The sequence below is a fragment of the Populus trichocarpa genome, chromosome 1 (genome assembly GCF_000002775.5).
Source record: "Populus trichocarpa isolate Nisqually-1 chromosome 1, P.trichocarpa_v4.1, whole genome shotgun sequence".
NCBI classification, from domain to species: Eukaryota; Viridiplantae; Streptophyta; class Magnoliopsida; order Malpighiales; family Salicaceae; genus Populus; species Populus trichocarpa.
The window spans coordinates 21231456-21251720 of NC_037285.2; the positions used below are offsets into that span (position 1 = coordinate 21231456).

Sequence of the window (20265 nt, forward strand, 5' to 3'; positions counted from 1 at the left end):
TGGCGCTAGGTTTCTAGACCTGAGCATGCCTGAGTTTTCATATTAGGTTAGGTGCGTATGTCCAGCCTATGTGGGCATGACCCTTTAATTTCTTTTTCTCATTGTTTTTTCCCTTTTCTTATTTTCTTATTTAATTCTTTTTAAATGATATTGAAATAATTATCCAATTATGCCATTATTTTTAAATAATATTAGTTTCTCTTATGATAACATTAGCAATTAATTTCTTAAAATATAAACACTAGTAATAAATAAATAAAATAAAATAAAAATCTAATTAAATTTAAGAATAAATCTAATGTAAGGTCATGTAAATCTCAAAATACATTGCTTGCAAAAATAGAGGAATTACGATGAAAAACAATAAGTAAAAATACCCGTAATTAAAAAATCATCTGCATTAAGCCTTAAACAAATAAGAGAGAGGGAAATTTTTGTAAATAAAACATAAACAACCCCTCCCTCTTTTTAGGAACTGGCTGGTTGGAAGTTAGAAAAAAAGAGGAAGAGGAGTTCTTCATTTCTTCTCATTTTTATCTTGTTCTTCCAAATAAAAAAGGGCTAAGTTGATTTAGGAAAGTGTTGAGCTAGGATTTGAGCAACCAAGTGAGTCTAAAGATGAGAGAGAAGGACGCAAACAGTGTAGGTAGAGAGAAAAGGTGATTTGGAGAGTGAAAGAAGAAATCTTTGGAAGAGATTGTGAAAGGAACAAGGCAAACTTGATTAATTGGTGTTAGTAAAGTGTTTTTCTTGCTTTGATTTCATTTATGTTGTCAATTTTTCATAAGAATTAAAAATCCTCAATATTATATAAAGTAGGGTTTATGTTGAAACAGTGTTGAAAGAGAAGAGTTGTGTATCAATAAATTTATGTAGGTTTAAATCATGTAATTAAGGATAAAAATGAAATAAAATTCAAGTGGAATGTGGTATTTTATATGTTTTAGTGGCCAACCAAGGGTAGAGAAAATAGTGGGGTCGTGATTTAAACTAAATGATGTTAATATTGTTGATTTAATTGTCTCAGTAAAAAAGATTGGGTTGGTTTATAGTGTTTTATAAATTTTAAAAGTATTTTAATAAAGATTTGTCACAATGAGATTTAATTAAAGCTAATGCTTTGTTATGTTGCAAGAAAGAATAGTGTAAATACAAATGTATGCAAGTAAACTGGAGTTTGATTTACAATGAGTAGATTAGCGCAAATATTTTGGTTATGTTGTAAGAGAAGTTATTGTGAATTATGTTTAAATGAATGCTTAAATTCAAGGAGAGGTTTATTGAGGAAAATGAAAATTTGACTAGTGAAATGTTGATATTGTTAAGAGGTTCATCTGGAGTGGAGCTGATACTCTCGGGAGCTCATGTTTTAGGAGCTTCAGGTAAGGGCTCGTCCCTACTACTTGAATGCTATTATTTTTCAAATTGATGGAAGGTTATTGTTTAAATATTAATTGTTAGTTCTAAAACAACACAAGTTGATATCGAAAGAACCGAATTGCCTTTGGGGAGAGATAACATATTTTGAGTATTGAATTGCCTTTGAGGTGGGATAATAAATTTGAAAATTGAATAGCCTTTGGGACGAGATAGTAAATTTTAAGAATTGAATTGCCTTCAGGGCGGGGTAATGCATTTCATGATATATACTGGCTTTGGGTCGAGATAGTAAACTTCAATATTTGAATTTTCCTTTAAGGCAAGACAATAAATTTCAAGAATTGGTTTGTCTATAGGGCATAATAGTGAAATTCAAAAATTGATTCGCCATTAGGGTGGGATAATATATTTCGAGATTGGAATTGCCTTCAGGGCGAGATAATGTATTATAAGGATTCATTCACCTTTAGGGTAAGACATTAAGATTTTAAGGATTAATTGTCTGCAAAAAGATTATTGAGAATGTTGGAAAACCAGTAATATATGTCATTAGAGTAAGGATATAGTTATATAAATCGAATCCAATATTTTTTGAAATGATATTTATTTTTGGTGTTTAAAAGAAACATAGGGTAACAAGTTGAAATAAAGGTTGTATATTGTGAATGGTAAGGAGAAATAAATACAATCGTAGATATAAAAACTAGAAGTAAAGGAGATTAAAATGTCTTAAAGGTTTAATTGTAATAGTACATGCATACTTGTATTTTATAATTTAATTGTATTTTATAAGTACTTTAAATGCACCTCCTCAGTAGCCCTTAGATTATCATATCTTCATTTTCTTATATAAATAGTCTAGGAAATGAAGAGTTTTGGCAAGTAAATTTTTGAAATGTTATAATTAATTAATGTAATCCTTTAAGTAAATTGATCCTTAAAATACTCTTTTGATTTTCCTTTATTATTAGTTATGTAATGCTAATGTATTGTATGAATTGTGTGGAGTGTGTTAAGAAAAGATTGAGATTTAAGTATGTATTTTGATGGGAGGTGAGCCTAAGGCCACATTGAATGATTTGAAAGAAATATATATACCATGTTTTTCTACAGGATTTAATACAAGAAAATTCTTCGGTGGTGTTTCATATAGAGAAAATGGTATTGCCACAATTCATATAATGAACTGATAAATTTTGTAATTATCCGGTCATTTCAATTATGATAAATTCATATAGCGAATTAATAAAATTATCTTTACATGTTATTGTCATGATTCTGAATCAATGCTTGTCTAAAGTGAGAATATAAATTAAGAGTCTTTATATAATATGTATTTTTGAATTTAATATGCATAATTTTCTAAATGCATAAGAAATATCTATTTAAAAAACTTTTTTTTGTAAAATTTTTATATAACTTTTCTCAATATTAATTTTTTATGCTTTTTAAATACATTCGCATCAAAACTATCAATAAATCACTTGTTTTCTTATATTAAAACTTGCTTTTAAGATTATGATGAGATTTTTGTTTAAAAAGAAAACTTATGATAAGAAAATATTTATAAAAAATGCATCATAAAGGGAAACATGATTGGGTTAAAGAAATACATTTTTAGACTTATTTTAAATTGTTACAATTATTTTTATATTGATTTTTATTGCTTATAGTTTTTATACAATAAACAACATAGCTAAAGAAATATATTTTTTAAAAAAAATACATTTGTAAAAAAAAGAGAATGTACTAACAATTATATTTTTTCTATAAAAATTAAATTATTATATTTATGATGAAAATTCATTTTCATTTCCATATAATTAAATAAAAAAACTCAAAAAGCACCCCGTGTCATGAGATTAAATATTGTCACATGCATTTATCTTTTGATTTTTTGCTTTAGTTAATGTTAATAACTCTTTTTGCAGTTTATTACTTTCTTTAATTATTATTATATTTCATTAAACACAATTATTAACATTTTATTTTCTAAATAAAATTTTTCAAGATGCAAGAAAATATGTTCATAATATCAATACATTTTTCTCTTACATTAAAAAATAACTTAGAACGCACTATTACATAACATAAATTATTTGCTAATTTGTATCTACATGTCATTGCTTTTCTACTCTCTAGGTAAGGCTCGACAATCAAAGGAACAAGAAGTTACTATCAAGAATATTATACAATATACTAAAAAAGATCAGCTTTGCACTATAGCACATGAGAACTTTTGACTGTGGATTTCAATAGTTGAATGGTTGTTCTACCTTTTATTTTGGTTGGTTGAAGGCTGTTGTAGTGTATAAGATCAGGTGTTCAGCTTTTGGTATATGAGAGCTTTCACATATGGTTTCTGATTGTTCAATAAATTTAAATTATTAAAAAGTTGTTTAGCCCTTGGTTTGTGTGGGGTACTGGATGCTTTAGAGAGGGTATTTAGGGTTTTTTTGTTGCTTAATTATGGGTTTATGGAAGTGATTTTCTTTTTCTCTTCATGCACGTGGTGGCTTCTCTGCCACATCTTCTTTTTTTATGTTTTTTTTTTCATTTTTGCCACTTTGGTTCTGGTTTTTTCCTACTCACATCTTCCTTTTGTGAGCCATATCAATTGACCGAAAGGAGTAAGTGCAGAGTATTTCGGGAAAAATATTATATAATTATGGGTTGTGAGGCATTACCGTTTGGATTCAACCGTTATTTTTTCTTGGTTGTTGTGGATTGCAGCTAACGTCTATTTTCTTGAGCTCTCACAATCCTTTTGTGTTTGGTTCTTGGGATTGGCTTGTGCATCAACTTTCATGAATTTATCTCTTTGATTTCTTAGCAATGGAGGCTTGCTTTGGAGTGGATGAAAGCTGATGTGTTTGGTTGTTCAACTTAATTTTATGGGTTTGTCACCTGGGTATCTAGGCAGTAGAGGGGTGTTTCAGCGTGGCAACAAGCTGGTGTGATTGATTGTCTGTTTTCTAGAAGAGTTGGTTTATATGCAACAATTTGCGTTAAATGCACAATTTACTTGCCATGTCCTAGCACAGTCGCTGTTTGAGCATGCCCAGTCTCTGTTATTTCGAAGGATGCATGTGAGGGTTACTTACCATGTCCTGTGCAGTTATGGATTTGATGTATGTATGATTGATTTTTTTACATTATCTGGATTTGTTGTCGATCTGTGTTTGTTGCATGTTGTCTTATTTTGGATAAAGCTGTGAAATAAGTTTACTATTTTTTACAAGATTTGCTTACTGTTTTTTGCTTCTTTGCAATGTAATTGGTAAAATATTGGGACGTTTTCTTCTTGTTGTGTCAGACCTTTTGTACTGTTATAATGACTTTTGTTACTACATGATATTTTTTGTTCAGTGTACATATTTTATTTTTCTCTCTATAAGGTTAGGTGTAATTTGGGTTGCATGTTATATAAAATCTTGAAATTTTTATTGTTTTTTATTAGATTCGAATTAGTGGGTTTTAGGTTAGCGTGTAGTTCTTGAACTTTGCTTGTTATTTATGTCTTTCTTTTCGGCGCAAATAGACATTATATGTTCACAACTTGGTCACCATTTTATTGTTTTTTTTATTATTTTGCATTGCTTTGTCTTCGACTTGATTTGTTGGGCTGATTTATAATTTCTGTTCTTGGTTGTGTTTTGTATTTTTTTTACATGGGTTTTGAAGTGTTTTGATTTTAAGGTGTTTGCCTTCTTTGTTTGTTCTCAAGGTATGTGTGTGTGTGTAGTTCATTTTGTGTTGCTGTTGATTTTAGTTGATTGGGTTTTGTTATTTATTTTTTAGTTTTCAAAATTATTAGGTTGAGTGATGATGTTTATTGTGTCGGTTAATGTTTCTCATAATTAGTTGTTGATTTCAATGTATTGACTGTCTTTTTTTCTAAGGCTACTGATAATGATATCTAATTCAGTAGATGGTTGTTGTTTTAAGTGTTTTATTTGGATAATTCTACGTTGATGTTAGTATAAAAGAATTAGATTATTGTTTTTTTTAGGAGGGGTGTTGTTAATGGAAATAAATAATAAGTTCTTTGGAAATGAGTTTCCTTGTTCATAAATCTTGATTTTTCTGTTGTTATGTTTGGTTCAAGGAATTGTGGAAACAATGGTTTATCTCATGGATTTCTTCACTTCTTAGGTTCGATTTTAATTGAATATCATGTTTGAACATCAGAGAGCGAAAGAGCGTTGGGAAACTTAATTTAGTATTTGTTGGAGGTAGCTACATATGACCTTTTTTTTAGTTGGTTACATGCTTTTTATTTTATTTTTTAGCTTATCATTACTTTGCATACCTAATGTTGTTTGCCTTTGTTTGGACAATTTGGCTTACTTTTTTGCTACTGTTGGGAGTTCTTTTTGTGTCTGCAGGGCAATGTTTTGTTCTGTTTGGATTTTTTTATTACTTGAAAATTTTATGATGTTGTTGCATGTTAAGTCTACTTTTGCAGATTTTATAATTGCCTTTTGTGATTGTATGAGTGTCTTCTAGGTTTTTATGTCACTGCCTACTTTTTGTATACTATTTGTGGTACTTTTTTGCCGTGAAATTGTTGAAACCGTTTTTCAGTTTGGTTACATTCTCGTGTTGGGTTTGTGGTCTTTTTTAGGGGTTTGGAGCTCTTTTTATCCTTTTCCACTTGCTTTTTTTTTTGTGATATAAGTAGATCTTTTTTTTTTTGAAAAGTTGTGGGTGTTGATCATAGTCAACAGAACCATTTGTTTTCTTTTTAATTTTAATGTGAGTTGAGGTTAATGATGGTGGATATTGTATTGGTCATTGCGACAGATCATTTTTTGCTAATTTAAAAATTTAGCGTATTTTTTTTTAATATTGTTGCCAATATTTAGTGATTCAAATGTTTACTTCTTTGATCATTTGTTGCTTATGTGCTTTTGTTAGATGATTTTGCCTTGAAATCACTAAAAATAAAAGGATTGGTGTTTGGTTTGATTGTTGATGGAAGTAAATAGTTGGTTCTATGGATGTGAGTTCCCTTGATCATGTTTTAGATTTTTTCTGTTGTTATATATGAGTGATGGTTTTCTTGAAATAGTTGGTGGTTTTATGGTTATGTTTGCTCTATAATTTGACACTTGATTCATCGTTATATGTGTATATGAAAGATTTGTTTTTCATCATAGTCAATGGAATTATATGTTATCTTTTTGGTTTTGAAGATGGTTAAGGTGAGTCAAAGTGAGTTTTGTGTAGATCATTGCATCTAGTCATTTGTTTCTGCCTTGAAAATTGAATCTATCTTTTTTTAGTTGAGAGTTTTGGTCATGTTTGGTAGTTCAGATATTAGTCTTTGTTTCATATGCCTTTGATGGATGATTTGTTGCTTTCGTTAGTCAAGAAAATTGAAGGATTAATGTTTTGTTTGATTGCGGAGGAAGTTAATAATTAGTACCGTAGATATTAGCTTTCTTGTCCATGTTTTTAATTTTTCTTATATATATATTTGGGTGTTGGGTTTCTTGAAAACTAGGTTGTTTTGTGGCTTTGTTTGCTCCAGAATTTACCACTTAGTCCATCATTGTATTTTTATGTCGAGGAGGATAATGGTTGGAATGAATTTAATTTGAGAATGGTTGAAGGTTGCTGCATATGTTTTGTTTTGATGTTTGTTTGGTCTATTGTTCTGTTTTTATTTGTGTTTGTCGACATATTTTATGTTATGCATCTTTGCTGGGAAATGTAGTGTGCTTTATTGCTGTTTAGAGGTTTTAATTTTTTTTTTTTATCTTAGACACATTTTCTTTATTTTTTTCCTGCTAGATAACTTGGTTTTGTTTGTTTTGCATGCTATATAAAATTTAGTTTTTGTTATTAGTTTTGTTTGTGTCAGATTCCTTACTCCTAGCTTGGTATCTGATTGCCTAGATATTTGGTTTGTTGTTTTTAAAATTGGTTTATGATTTGGTTGCAAGCATATATTTTTATGCATGTGTTTGGATTGGCATGAATATGTCTTCCCTTTTATTTGTTTATCCGTTGCTAATAAAAGTGCCTTGAATTGGTATGAATATGGCATGTCATTGTTACTTTTCATTAGTTTTGATTTCGATAGAATATTACAATTGTCTTTCCTAAATTAATCAAGCTTTAAGTTTCTAATTACTGAATTACATGTTATGGTTTTTTTTTTTCATGTCATCACTTCCAGAAATATTTTAAATTAATTGGATCATATTTATCACATAGTTTTTCTAAACTATGATAATTTATGACATAACCACCAATATGACAACATTGTCTTTGCAAAAATTTTCAGGACCATGACATTCACCTTTTTTATTTTACAAAATTGCTAGGTTTATGGCATCATGCATGTTGATGCAGCTGCTAGAAATGCTACATCTTTTCATCTCTTTTATATAAAAAGAAATTTAAAAGAACTTATCCATTTCCATATGTTGAACCATGAGGCTTCTGTGTTAATAGCTGGGTCTGTTGATGTGCTCTAATAGCAAGCATTACTGCTCTATATATTTTATCTTCTAATTATGTCAAACCTTGTATCATGCAATGAAAATGATAAATCTTATTTTAGAATTAACAAAGCCTATTAATTACTTCAATCTTAGAAGATGTTGTTTTTTCACTATTATTCGTTAATGTTCTTTACATGTGAAGTATCATCATATTAAAAGTGATTATCTGTCTATTGACCTAAACTCCAAGTAATTATATCAGAAAAGGTCTGAGTTCAGCTCTTATACCTGCAATGTAGTGCGGATAATCTAACTAGTTAGTTTATAAAAAAATATTTTATCATTTATTAGTGCTACATTGCAGACAAATTAATTTTTTTAAAAAAAAATATTTAAGCATTGTACCGTGTTTTCAAGAAGATAAAAAATTAAAATCATGTGGGATTTACCTGATACGACCCAATCAACTTGACAAGGCCAAAAATAACTTGGACAACTAGAAAAAAAAATAATTTGACCAAAAATATTTTGAGACGATATTTTTTTTAAAAAAATATTGAGACGACAACATATGAGATCGACTTGAGTCAACCTAAAGTTAACATGTAAAATCAACGACCTATATCAACTTAGATTAACATGTAAAATCTATGATCTAAATCATAAGACTATGATAACTCATAAAAAAGCAAATAAAAATAAAACATATTAAAGCTCAATTCTTAATCAACCCAATATAAAAGAATAAAATTGAAAAATTCAATTAAAAAAGATATAAAAAAAGACTTGAGTCAACTCAAATTAACTTGTCAAATCTGGATTATGAGACCAGGATAACCCAATAGAAAACAAATCAAAACAAATTATGAAACTCAATTCTCAAATAATTTAATGTTGAATGATGAAATTAAAAAAATTCAATTAAAAAATAGAAAAAAAAATCTGAGTTAACCCGCCAAACTCTTGACTTGGGTAATAGGATTAAGATAACCTCATAAAATATTGAAGGATAAAATTGAAAAAAAAATCAATAAAAAAAAAGATAAAAAAAAATCAATCAGGTTAACCTGCAAAACCAGTAATTCAGATCATGAGACTGAAATAACCTCATGGAAAGCAAATCAAAATAAATCATGAATCTCAATCCTTAATAAATCTAAATATTAAAGGATGAAATTATAAAAAAATATTAAATTTAAAATTAAAAAAAAATGAAGAGGAACAATGATTTCCTTTCCTTTAATTTTTAGTTAACAACTATTATTCTTTGCCACATGTGGACAATGGTTTAGCAATATGATTCTTAGTTAACAACTATTATACTTATTGTTTTAATTTTAAATGTAATTGTAGTGTAAATTGGCTAAGAAAAATGATTTTGCTGCTGGGCTAAAGTGAAAGGAAATATGATTGTTTATGGGTGATTAAGAGTTTGTAATTTTTATTTTTTAAAATATTTTTTATTTAGAAATATATTAAAATAATATTTTTTATTTTTAATATTAATACATTAAAACAATTAAAAAACATAAAAAAATATTTTTTAAAAAAGTTAAAAAAACTAAATTCTAGCCATCTCTATTCGATAAAGGTGATGTGTCGCATCATGTGTCGATATTTAACAGAAATGACATATTGTTGATGATTTGAAATCGTTTTTTTTTTAAGCTCTTAATATTTTTTTTTTTAAATACAAAACATGAAAACCCAACACTAAATATTCAATTTATTTTTCAGCAAGAGAGCTGCTATTCCAGATATTGAACTTGACTCAACACATGAAGAACTAGCTGTTGCTTGAAACAGAGGTCTCAATATCTTTTCAATAAATTGCTAACAGTTGTGCTCACAAAAGTATGCAGATACTGGAATCAAAACCACCATACTGACAAGAAAACCACAATTGTTGAACCAGATTTGAATTTACAGATCCAAACCAAGATTCATGAGTTTCCACAATTATCATTTTTTTTTAAGAGAGGAAAATTCAATCAAGCAATTCTCACCACTGCAATCCATGGTCACAACAATTTACCAACCACCAGACACTCATCTAGCACAAACTCTTTGAGGAACAAGTCCACCCATTCGACCAACCCAAAACCCACATCAACTCGACCACTTTATGACTCCACCACCTGAATGGAGAGGAGGGACTGGAGGAGTGCGGAGACGTGATCAAGTTTGCTAGAAAAACACTAACTGAATCCAATTGTGGGTTGTTTGTTCTATGAAGGAACTGGGGGTTTTCATGGAGAGTTTTGAAGGAAAGGAAGTCTTTTTCGATCTGGGTTTAAAGGAAAGATGGAGCTGTACGTGGATTTTGGTGCGTTTGTAGTCTGCAAGGGATAGATGTTTTGCCAAACAATTAGCAAATTCAACCATCTGATTCCATGAACCATGTTGCTCACCTCCTAATTTTTCACTCAAGTTAAATTAATGCCGTTTCACCTATCAAAGGGTGTTTACAGCAATTCCAAGAAAAACATCCATAGGAACCCCCGATTAAAAGAAAAACCAATTCGCTTAGCTTCCTTGATGCACATTCAAGTACTCAACATCTTCAAAATATTTTTCTCATTACAACTAGAGATCTGATAAGAAGACTTTCAGTAGAAGTTTGATAACGTTTTGAGTTCTATTAATGCTCCAAGTGAAACACATACTCTGTCAAGCGCTGTAGTTTACTGGAATCCAGTTTCTGCTCTGTTTTAACAGACTGCTTTTTCACAATTAGCATTCGAGAATCAGGATCCACAACCCAACCTTGCTGCAATACATCTGCATATGATAACAAGAATCTCATTAGCAGCACAGCATGTACACAAGTGTTAGATACACACAACAATCTAACATATAGTGTGCATGCATGCATTAGATCGATAGACAAAAAGATGGATGGATAGATAGATAGCTCGCTACACGCATACATACATAGAGTCTGGGCTGTGTTCAAGTTTATTATGCCAAAAAGCCAGTGGTAAAAGACAAAAGGTCAAACTTTTTATGTCATATCCTAAGCTCTTAGCATGTTAGAGTAATCAAATTCTATTCCTGTTTGAACTACATGAGAATCAACTAACTCCTAAACTACTCAGGACAGAAGTTTTGCTTGAAATGTTGTTTCCACAAACTTAAACCATCACCATATATAGGGAAGGGCCATTGTAGCATCGACCATAACCATCAGCGCACTATGAGACTTTAAAATCAATCTCAATATCAAGATACCATGAATCATGAATATCCGCACACCTTCCAATGAATTTCCCAGTTAGACAGTTCGAATAGTGTTTTCAGTTCTCTCCATTCCGAAATAAAACCGCTTTTCTGCTGTACTCGCCCTTTTTGACATTACAAGAGACCCAGAGTTCTGTCATCAAGTGCTAATCTGAAAACCATAAAGCCACTGGCTCCCAATCACAGATCTGGAAAAGTTCATCCCCTTTTTTTTAATCATTAACTAAACCCAGAGTTCATCCTTTTCTGCTGTACTCGCCCTTTTTGCCCTTACAAGAGACCCAGAGTTCTTTCATTAAGTGCTAATCTGAAAACCATAAAGCAGTTGGCTCCCAATCACAGATCTGGAAAAGTTCATCCTGTTTTTTTCAAACATTAACTAAACCTCCCGTGGAAAAGCTTTCTTGGTTGGGTGCTTGCTTTAAGGTCATCCTTCAATACTCCCCTAGTGTTTCTAGACAGACTGATTCATGCTTTACGATCATCATCACCAACACAGAACCATGCCACAAATCACACGAGTGTATGGTTGGTAACCATTACTGTTGAGAGAATTGAGCACATCTTAGATTCATTTTATTGAACTTTTATTTCGTTTTTATTATTGGGCGTAGTTTTATTCTATGTTGAACTTCATCTTATTTTATTGGAAATTTAGCCCAATTGTTGATTGTGATTTTACTGAGACTTTTTATATGTAACTTTTTTTCTACATGTTAGACATCTTTGATAAATTAAAAAAAAAACTTGCAGATTTCTCCTCCCTTTCCCTTCTCTTCTTCTGCTCCTATTTTTCAATTCAATGTTATCCCGCATCAACTATGGTATCATAGTAGATTTTTAGTTGTTCTAACAACCAAACAATTCTAAACATCCTCTCTCCATCTCTACCATATTGTCCAACCGCCTCTCCAACATTAAATATTCATTGAAACAAGACTGCTTCTCCGACACCCACCACCATCAACAAAACCTACATCAGCTACCAGCCACCACCTTTCTGCCAAACAATACAACCACCTCCACACCCGCCAAATCCACCTCTGCTATATTGTCCAGCCGCCTCTCCAGCATTAAATATTCATTGAACCAAGACTGCTTCTCCAACACACACCATCAACAAGCCCAAAATCAGCCACCACCTCTCTGCCAAACAATACAACCACGCTCACACCCACCAAACATCTGTTGCCATCAACTTCACTTCACACCACCATCAAGAACATAACTCATTTGAAACCTGTACCAAACTACCATAACAGCACATCACCTAAATTAAAAAAAATCTTTTCAAAGCCAAAAATCCAGTAGGAGCCCCTAAAAACATAGAAATCCATACTTTCATTCTCTCTTCCAAGTGATTTTATATGCAAAACAAAGTCCATTAAAGTCAACCATGTATTCTTAATTCAAACCCACCAACGTATCTCTCTTGTAAAGCTAAGCATACCTATATTCTTTAACATTTTTTTTACTAAAATATTTTAAAAAGCTGAAGTATAACAGAATCAGCCAGTGGTATTTTTAAAAAAAAAAATCCAACAAAGTAGCACAAGTGCCATAAAAAGAAAAAGGTCATGGTAAAAAAAAATCACATCATCATAGCCAAAACACCACCATGACAACACCACTACATCAACAACTTGCATGATCCAATTGATCTATCACTACTATTAAGCATCCTGGTAAGTAAATCACTCAACCCTTTGATTCATTGAATTTTATTTCTCTGGTATTGCAATTGTTATGGCAGTTTGATATAGATTTAAAGTAGGTTGGGTTTTCAATGATGGCGTGAAAAGAAGTTGATGGTACCGGAGGTTTGCTGATTTGGTGGATTGATGGGTGTGGAGGGGATTGTATTGTTGGGCAGCAGGGTGGTGGCTGGTGTTGGGTTTGTTGAAGGTTCAATGTTGATGTTGATGTTGATGTGGGTGTTGGAGAGGTATTGTTGGTTTAGTTTTGGGCAGTGTTTGGTTCAATGAATATTTAATGTTAAAGAGGGGGCTGGACAGAATGACAAAGGTGGAGAGAAGGTGTTTAGGGTTGTTTGAATCGTTTGATTGTTAAAACAACCAAAAGCCTGTTCTAATACCAAAATTGATGTGGGACAACATTAAATTGAAGAGGAGAAGAAGAAAGAGGAAAAAAAGAAAATGAGCAAAAGAAAAGAAAGGGAAGAGAGGGAGGCTGCAAGGTTTTCTTAATTCATCAAAGTTATCTAACATGTAGAAAAGTCACAAATAGTCTCAATAAAACCTCAATCACAGCCAACAATTAGGCTAAAGGCCAACTAAAATACGATGAAGTTCAACATAACATAAAATTAAGCCAAATAACAAAAACCTAAATAAAAATACAATAAAATGGACTAGGATGTGCTCAATTTTTCAACCAAAGAGTGACAGGTTAGGCTATTCTTTGTTGTCTTCAACCATACATGTGGGTGATTTGTAACACGAGACTAGTGTCCCACCAATAAATTATGAATATATCCGCACCTTCCAATTAAGGTCACAGATAGAAAGTTAGTATATAGTTTTCAGTTCTTCCCATTTAGAAATAAAACCACTCTACTGTTGTACTCGCCCTTCCTGACATTATAAGAGGCCCAGGGTTCTATCATTAAATGCCAATCTAAAAACCATAAAGCCATTGTCTCCCAATCAGAGATTTGGATAAGTTCATCTTCTGTTTTTTCAAACGTTAACTAACCTCCCATGGGGTACTTGCTTTAAAGATAGCTGGGTCATCCTTCAAAATTCACCTAGTCATTTCTAGTCAAACACTGTTTCATGCTTGTCGACTTTTATTTGGACCAAGACTAACAAATGCTTTTAGATTTGGTGTTCATTAATTGTACTAAGAATGTGTAAACCAAATCCCCTGAGAATCAAGATTGAGAGTGAGGATGGAGTATCAAAATCTTACAACTTGTGGCATCATCTTCATTCATTCCTAGAAAGAGAGCTGTATCTTGGATGCTTATAGTTGAATAAGCAGAAAGCAAAAGCTGAAACATCCTCTTGGTGTAAACCTCTGCAAACAAAAGTTGTTTACCATGTTATGATACAGACATAAAAAACTATAGCAAATAAACTGGTTGATAACTTCCAAACAAAACAAATCCAGTACATCCAAGGACAGTTTTTCACAGTGAATTAAAGAAGATGAATATATTTTGAATTCTAGATTGTACCAGTTCCATAGTTTGGCCATGTTATTTCCATTCAAAAGGGGAGTTTGATTGCAGAAACAATTGTTCCAAAGCATCCATCTTTTTAAATCACATCACAAGTATGAGTAATTACTACTTTTACAGTTCCATATTTTTGCATTTGCAAGTGCATACAAATATTTCAATTAAATTTACTAACTTCATAGACTACCTGTGAACCCAAACATACCGTGTTTCTAACCATTTAAGAAAAAATGAAAAACAAAGAGCATCCTTTTCTTTCTTCACCTAAACGATAGGAAACCTTTTTTTTTTTTTTGGTGGCTTCCTAGATAAAATATGCTGAAAAATGAAAGCTCAACAATGTCATCATATGTTGTGGAATTGTTTGTTGTACAGCATCTAATGCTAATAAATGCAACTCCTGGAACATGTTACTAACTACATCCGTTTTTTCAATGTTTTCCATCAAAGACAAATCATTATACTAATTTTTTTTTAATCCTGACCAGTTAAATTTACAAGCTGTAATCCTTGTGCAACAATTTGCCATCATTGTGCCAGACAAGGACATGAATTGAACACCGCATCAGCAGATGCTGTATCGAGACATGATACTAAAGTTTCATAATTGTATCTCATAACATTCTTAGTTTGAAATGTTAAGATCATCCTTAGCCACACCTTTCCAGTTAGGAAACCTGTCCACAGCTAACATGCTGATCCAACAATGTTTAAACTTTTGATCATGCCGATCAAAGTTCATCAATGTACACCAAATAAATGTAAGAACTGAAAGAACATTAAAACATGCAATTGCGAGCTCTGAACAAGCACATTTGCTTCTCCAATACAAGGTTTTTTTTTTTTTCCTATTCTCATGGTGTTTGTTGATGACAAATCCATGATCAATTAAATGAAACTCACAAGGCCAGTATCGACCACCCCTATTCTCATCATTTCTCCCACAGGTTAATAATTCTCAAGGAACGACAAGAAACTAAATCAACAACCAAACTCTTATAACATAAGATAATTAGTGAGTCAACACAGCACTTGCTATCTATTTTCACAGAATTGCGCAGCAATCTTAAAAACTAAAAAGAATCTATCCCTTTCCAATATCGGGTGGCCTAGAACTCTGATACCAATTTGGCCAAGTAAACAAACAATATAAAGAACCAAAAGCTAAACCTTTCATCATAATAGAGAGGTGATCCCGCCCCATAACTAAACTAATGTTAGTTAGTTAGTTCAAATAAGCATTCCTAAAAATTATAATTCAACTACGGAAAACAAAAAACTTGCCTGAGAAAGCAGCAACAAGAGGTTGAATTTGTTGAGACCAATCAAAAGCACGAATAGCCTCATGCACGGCTGCATAGTCACGCGTCCATAACCTCTGACCAATTCCCCAAGCTGCAACAACTTCTGGTTGCCTCTCTTTCACCGCAGCAGGTATGGATTTCCACAGAAATCTGGCGCTGTTACTGTTTTTTTTAAATCAAATTTATTAATAATTAAACCCTAAATTTCATATCCAAACTAAAAAGAAAAAGAAAGAAAATCATACGTATCATTGACATAAATATGGGCAAGAAGATGAATAGCAAAAGGCCACTCCTCCTCAAACGGAACCCCCTCCATCTCTGCTGCACCCTGTTCAATTTAATTAAGAGTTTATTTTAATTTACAAAATAAGAAAAGCAAAAAAAAAAAAATTAAAAATGAAAACCTTGAGCATGAGGTCATCACAGATATCAGCGATCTTTCCATACGATTTGGAAGCTAAGGCGTCCGTGAGCGGACTGAAATCCATTGCTGCTGCTTCTTCCGATACCTACAACTACCACTACGGATTTTTGTTTCCCCACTCTTCACGAATATTACTTGAGCGCAGAGAGAGCCATTCTGGTGGGGTGGCTAAAACCCTAAAATTAAATTAAATTATTAAACATAAATTAAATATCATTCCCCATAAAACATTATTAATTTGAATATTGTTTTTTTATTTAATTTAAACTTAATTTTTTTATTTAGTTTTTTTCTTAATTTAACTATTTCATATAATTTAGTGTTTTATAGTTTTGTTTTCAATTTTTTTATATTAGATTATGTATCAATTTTGTGAAAAAAATTTTTCTTGATTTTAATTTTTAATATCAGATTTATTAGAAATGAAATTTTTTTTTTACTATTTTTTTTAAAGAATTTACCTTGATCTCATGTTTAAATTGATAAAATATTATTTTTTGAAATAATATATTTTTTCAATTTAACCCTTTAACAACATAATTTTTTTTAAATTTAGTTATCTTTTCAATTTTATTATTTAATTTTAGATTATTTTAAGAATTTTACATTTTAATTTTTTTTATTGGGTTATATAACAGTCTCATAATTTTTTTTATTTCAATTTTTAAAATTAGATTGTTGAAAGCGGGGATTCATATTTTTTTTAATTTTTATTTTATGAATTTATTTTAATTTCATGACATAGATATAATAAAATACCATTCATTGTAATACTATTTTTTTAGGGGTTTTTCAATTTAACGTTCAAGAACCTAAATTTTTTTTTTGTAATTTAATTTTTTTTTAATTTTATCTTTTAATATTAAGTTGTTTTGAGAATTGTGCTTCCTAGTTTTTTTTTTAATTTCCTTTCTATTAGTTTAAATACCGAACTCATGAAATTATTATTTTTTCTAATTTCAACATAAATTTGTTGAAATTAGGGTTTCATATTTTTTTTCATTTGTTTTTTTTATGACTTTATCTCAATCTCATGACCTAAGTCGATAAAACACTATCTATTAGAATAGTGTTTATTTTGCTTTTTTTGTTTATTTTTTTTTTCAATTTAACCATTCAATAACCCAATATTTTTTTTAATTTATTTTTTTTCAATTTTATTCTTCAATATTAGATTGTTTTAAGAATTGTGCTTTGTAGTTTTTTTTTTATTTTCTTTCTATAGGTTTATATGTCAGTCTCATGGAATTAATTTTTTTTTCCTTGATTCAACCTTTAACATTAAATTTGTTAGAAGTTGGGTTTCTTATATTTTTTTCGAATGACTTTTTATGAATTTATCTTCATCTCATAACTTAAGTCGCAGATTTAACAGGTTAATTTAGCAAAATTTGAATCATTGTTTTTACACCTTTTCAAATTGATTAATTTTTTATTTTATCATTTAATATTGATTTGGTTGAAAATTGAGCTTTGTGAATATTTTTTATTTGCTTTTTGTGAGGTTATCTTAATCTTATAACTTGAATTGCGAGTTTGACAAGTTTACTCGGGCTGACTCTTTTTTTTTTATCCTTCTTTAATTGATTAGTTTTTAATTGGGCTTCATTTTTTTTATATGTTTTTCTTAGGGTTATCCCAATCAAATTGACTTAGATAGTGGGATTAACAGGTTGGTCCAATATAACTCGACTCATTTATTTTTTATTCTTTTTTAATTGATTTTTTTTCAATTTCACCCTCTAACAACTCAATCTTCTTCTTTTTATTTATTTTATTTTCAATTTTATTTTTTAATATTAGGTTGTTTGAGAATTATGTATTGTAATTGTTTTAAAATTTCTTTATGTGGAATTATTCCAATCCCATGAATTTAAATTTTTTTTTTCGATTTCAACTTTCAATATTGAATTTGTTGGAAATGAAGCTTTGTAAATTTTTTTATTTGTTTTTTTATGAAGTTATCCCGTCCCATGACCTGGGTGATAAGTTTAACAGGTTAATTCATGCTAACTTGAGTTGTTTTTTTATCATTTTTTTTTCGATTTCATCTTTTTATCATTGGGTTGGTTGGAAAATCGGGCTTTTTATTTTATTTGTTTTTGCTTTTTATGAGGTTATATTGATCTAATGACCCAAGTCGCTGGTATGACGGGTTGACTTGAGTTGGTTCCATTCATTTTTTTGGATGCGTTTTTAATTGAATAGTTTTTTTTTTAATTGGGCTTCATAGTTTTTTTTTTTTTTTTATATGGGGTTATCTCAATCTAGCTGACTCAAGTAGAAAGTTTGACAGGTTGACCCAAGATGACTTGATTCATTAGTTTTTGTCATTTTTTAATTGAATATTTATTTTTTCAATTTCATCATTCAACAACTCAATCTTATTTTTTTTATTTAGTGTTTTTGTTTTCAATTTTACATTTGAATATTAGGTTGTTTGAGTATTGGACTTCATAATGTTTTTTTTTTCAATTTGCTTTATGTGGAGTTATACTGGTCTCATGGATTTAATTTTTTTTTCTCGATTTCAACCGTCAACATTGAATTTGTTGGAAATGAAGCTTTGTAATTTTGTTTATTTGCTTTTTATAAAGTTATCTCGGTCTTATGATCAAGATGATGAGTTTAACAGGTTAACCCAAGTTGATTTAGGTTTTTTTTGTCCTTTTCTAATTTTGTTTTCCAATTTCATCTTGCAATATTGCGTTGGTTGGACATTGGGTTTCGTAGTTCTTTTTCAATTTTCTTTCTATAAGATTTTCTTGATCTCATGATCCGGGTTACGAGTTTGGTAGGTTAAATTGGTTGACTTTAGTAGTTTTTTTTTCTTTATTAATTTAATGTTTTTTTTTTAATTTTATCATTAAATATTAGGCTGATTAGAAATTGATTTTTATAATTTTTTTTGTTTTACTTTCTATAGGGTTATCATAATCTCATGTTCCAAATAGTTGATTTAAGAGGTTAAACTGGGTCAATCGAATATGTCGTTATCTCAATATTTGAAAAAAAATATAATCCAATATGTTTTTTTAATAAATATTTTTTAAAAAAATATTGTCCAATATGCATCGTATATTTGAGTTCATGATTATTGTTTTTTTTATTATAAAACACTTCAGCAATGCTTGAATGTTTTTTCATGTACAAATAAAACTAATTTGACTTATAGTGTAATACGGGTCAATGATATAGTACTTACATTATATCTGTGTTGTTTTCTTATTTATTTATTTATGTGAAAATATACGGATTATGGATTACTTGTTATCATGTTTTATCAAGAAAGATCAAATAATTTTATCAAAACTTTATCACTTTAATTATTTGTTAATATCTCTTACTATACATATGAATGGAAATTCTTTTTAATACTCAATACAAAGTCTATATTTGTATAATACTACATGTGTGTTTGATAATGTAGTGTAGGATAATTTTTAAAAGTGCTTTTTAATTAAAAATGCATCAAAATGATATTTTTTCCAGATTGTTTTTATTTGCAATATCAGTATATTAAAACTATCGAAAAACACCTAAAATGGTGTTTTTTTCAAGTAAAAAACATTTTAAAAAATAGAAGATACTACAATATTAAAAGACACTAACTAGTTTGATTACCCGCACTATGATGTTGGATAAAACATTTTTTTCTCAACACAAAAAAAAGATGCTGGCGTTGTAGATGTTTTTTACTACAAAGAAAATTTTTACTACAAACTAAAATTTTATACGTGTGTTCAATAAAATTAATCAAGGGTTATATATGCCTATAAATGATAATTAATCTATTGATTACAACCAAATATTGAGTGAGGAAGATAAGATAAAAATGTTATTTATTAAAAAAAAAGACTAAATATTTGTTTTAGTTTTGAAATTGGGTCTCAATTAATTGATTTAAATCAATATTAAATGAATTTTATTTTGTTAATTCGAGCATCAAATTAATGTCAAAACTTATTTTTAAAATTGCGAGAGTCTTATATAAAGCCAATCGAAACAAAACATCAAATTCAATAACAAGTCAAACTTAATGTGAAAGGATTAAATTAGAAATAAACAAATTCGAGTGATAACAAAAATAAAGAAGAATAATTTTTTTTTGTAAGTAACTATTACAACCGATAATAGATTGTGTCATTCTCTTTTGTTGCAATTTTATCATTTTGTTAAATATTTCTTATATCTCATATTGTCTAACATGTTCATGATTGCAACACCATTTTATGATATATCGAGAATTAATTTTGT

At 29.8% G+C, this 20265-nt stretch overlaps 1 protein-coding gene and 1 long non-coding RNA gene across 2 annotated transcripts; both read right to left on the minus strand.

Annotated features, from left to right (window-relative positions):
• Window positions 1-10340: 10340 nt before the first annotated feature.
• Window positions 10341-16193, minus strand: LOC7470529 (COP9 signalosome complex subunit 8). The gene is made up of 5 exons (XM_002298157.4): window positions 15989-16193; window positions 15827-15912; window positions 15562-15743; window positions 14007-14114; window positions 10341-10616 (listed from the first exon to the last, which is right to left on the minus strand). Exons 1-5 carry the CDS (start codon window positions 16070-16072, stop codon window positions 10477-10479), a joined length of 600 nt encoding a protein of 199 aa, XP_002298193.1. The 5' UTR covers window positions 16073-16193; the 3' UTR covers window positions 10341-10476.
• LOC112326602 (uncharacterized) lies at window positions 11841-13998 on the minus strand. Its single transcript, XR_002980347.2, has 2 exons — window positions 12452-13998; window positions 11841-12315 (listed from the first exon to the last, which is right to left on the minus strand). It is a non-coding gene; the product is annotated as an uncharacterized LOC112326602 (long non-coding RNA).
• Window positions 16194-20265: the final 4072 nt, after the last annotated feature.

Bases quoted from the DNA above. Each gene is read 5' to 3' on its own strand.
- LOC7470529 (XM_002298157.4), bottom strand. From the start codon at position 16,072: ATGGATTTCAGTCCGCTCACGGACGCCTTAGCTTCCAAATCGTATGGA. The intron at 15,913-15,988 runs GTTTTCATTTTT...TAAATTGAACAG, and splicing joins GTGATGACCTCATGCTCAAG to GGTGCAGCAGAGATGGAGGG. The intron at 14,115-15,561 runs GCAAGTTTTTTG...TTTTGTTTGCAG, and splicing joins TCTTGTTGCTGCTTTCTCAG to AGGTTTACACCAAGAGGATG.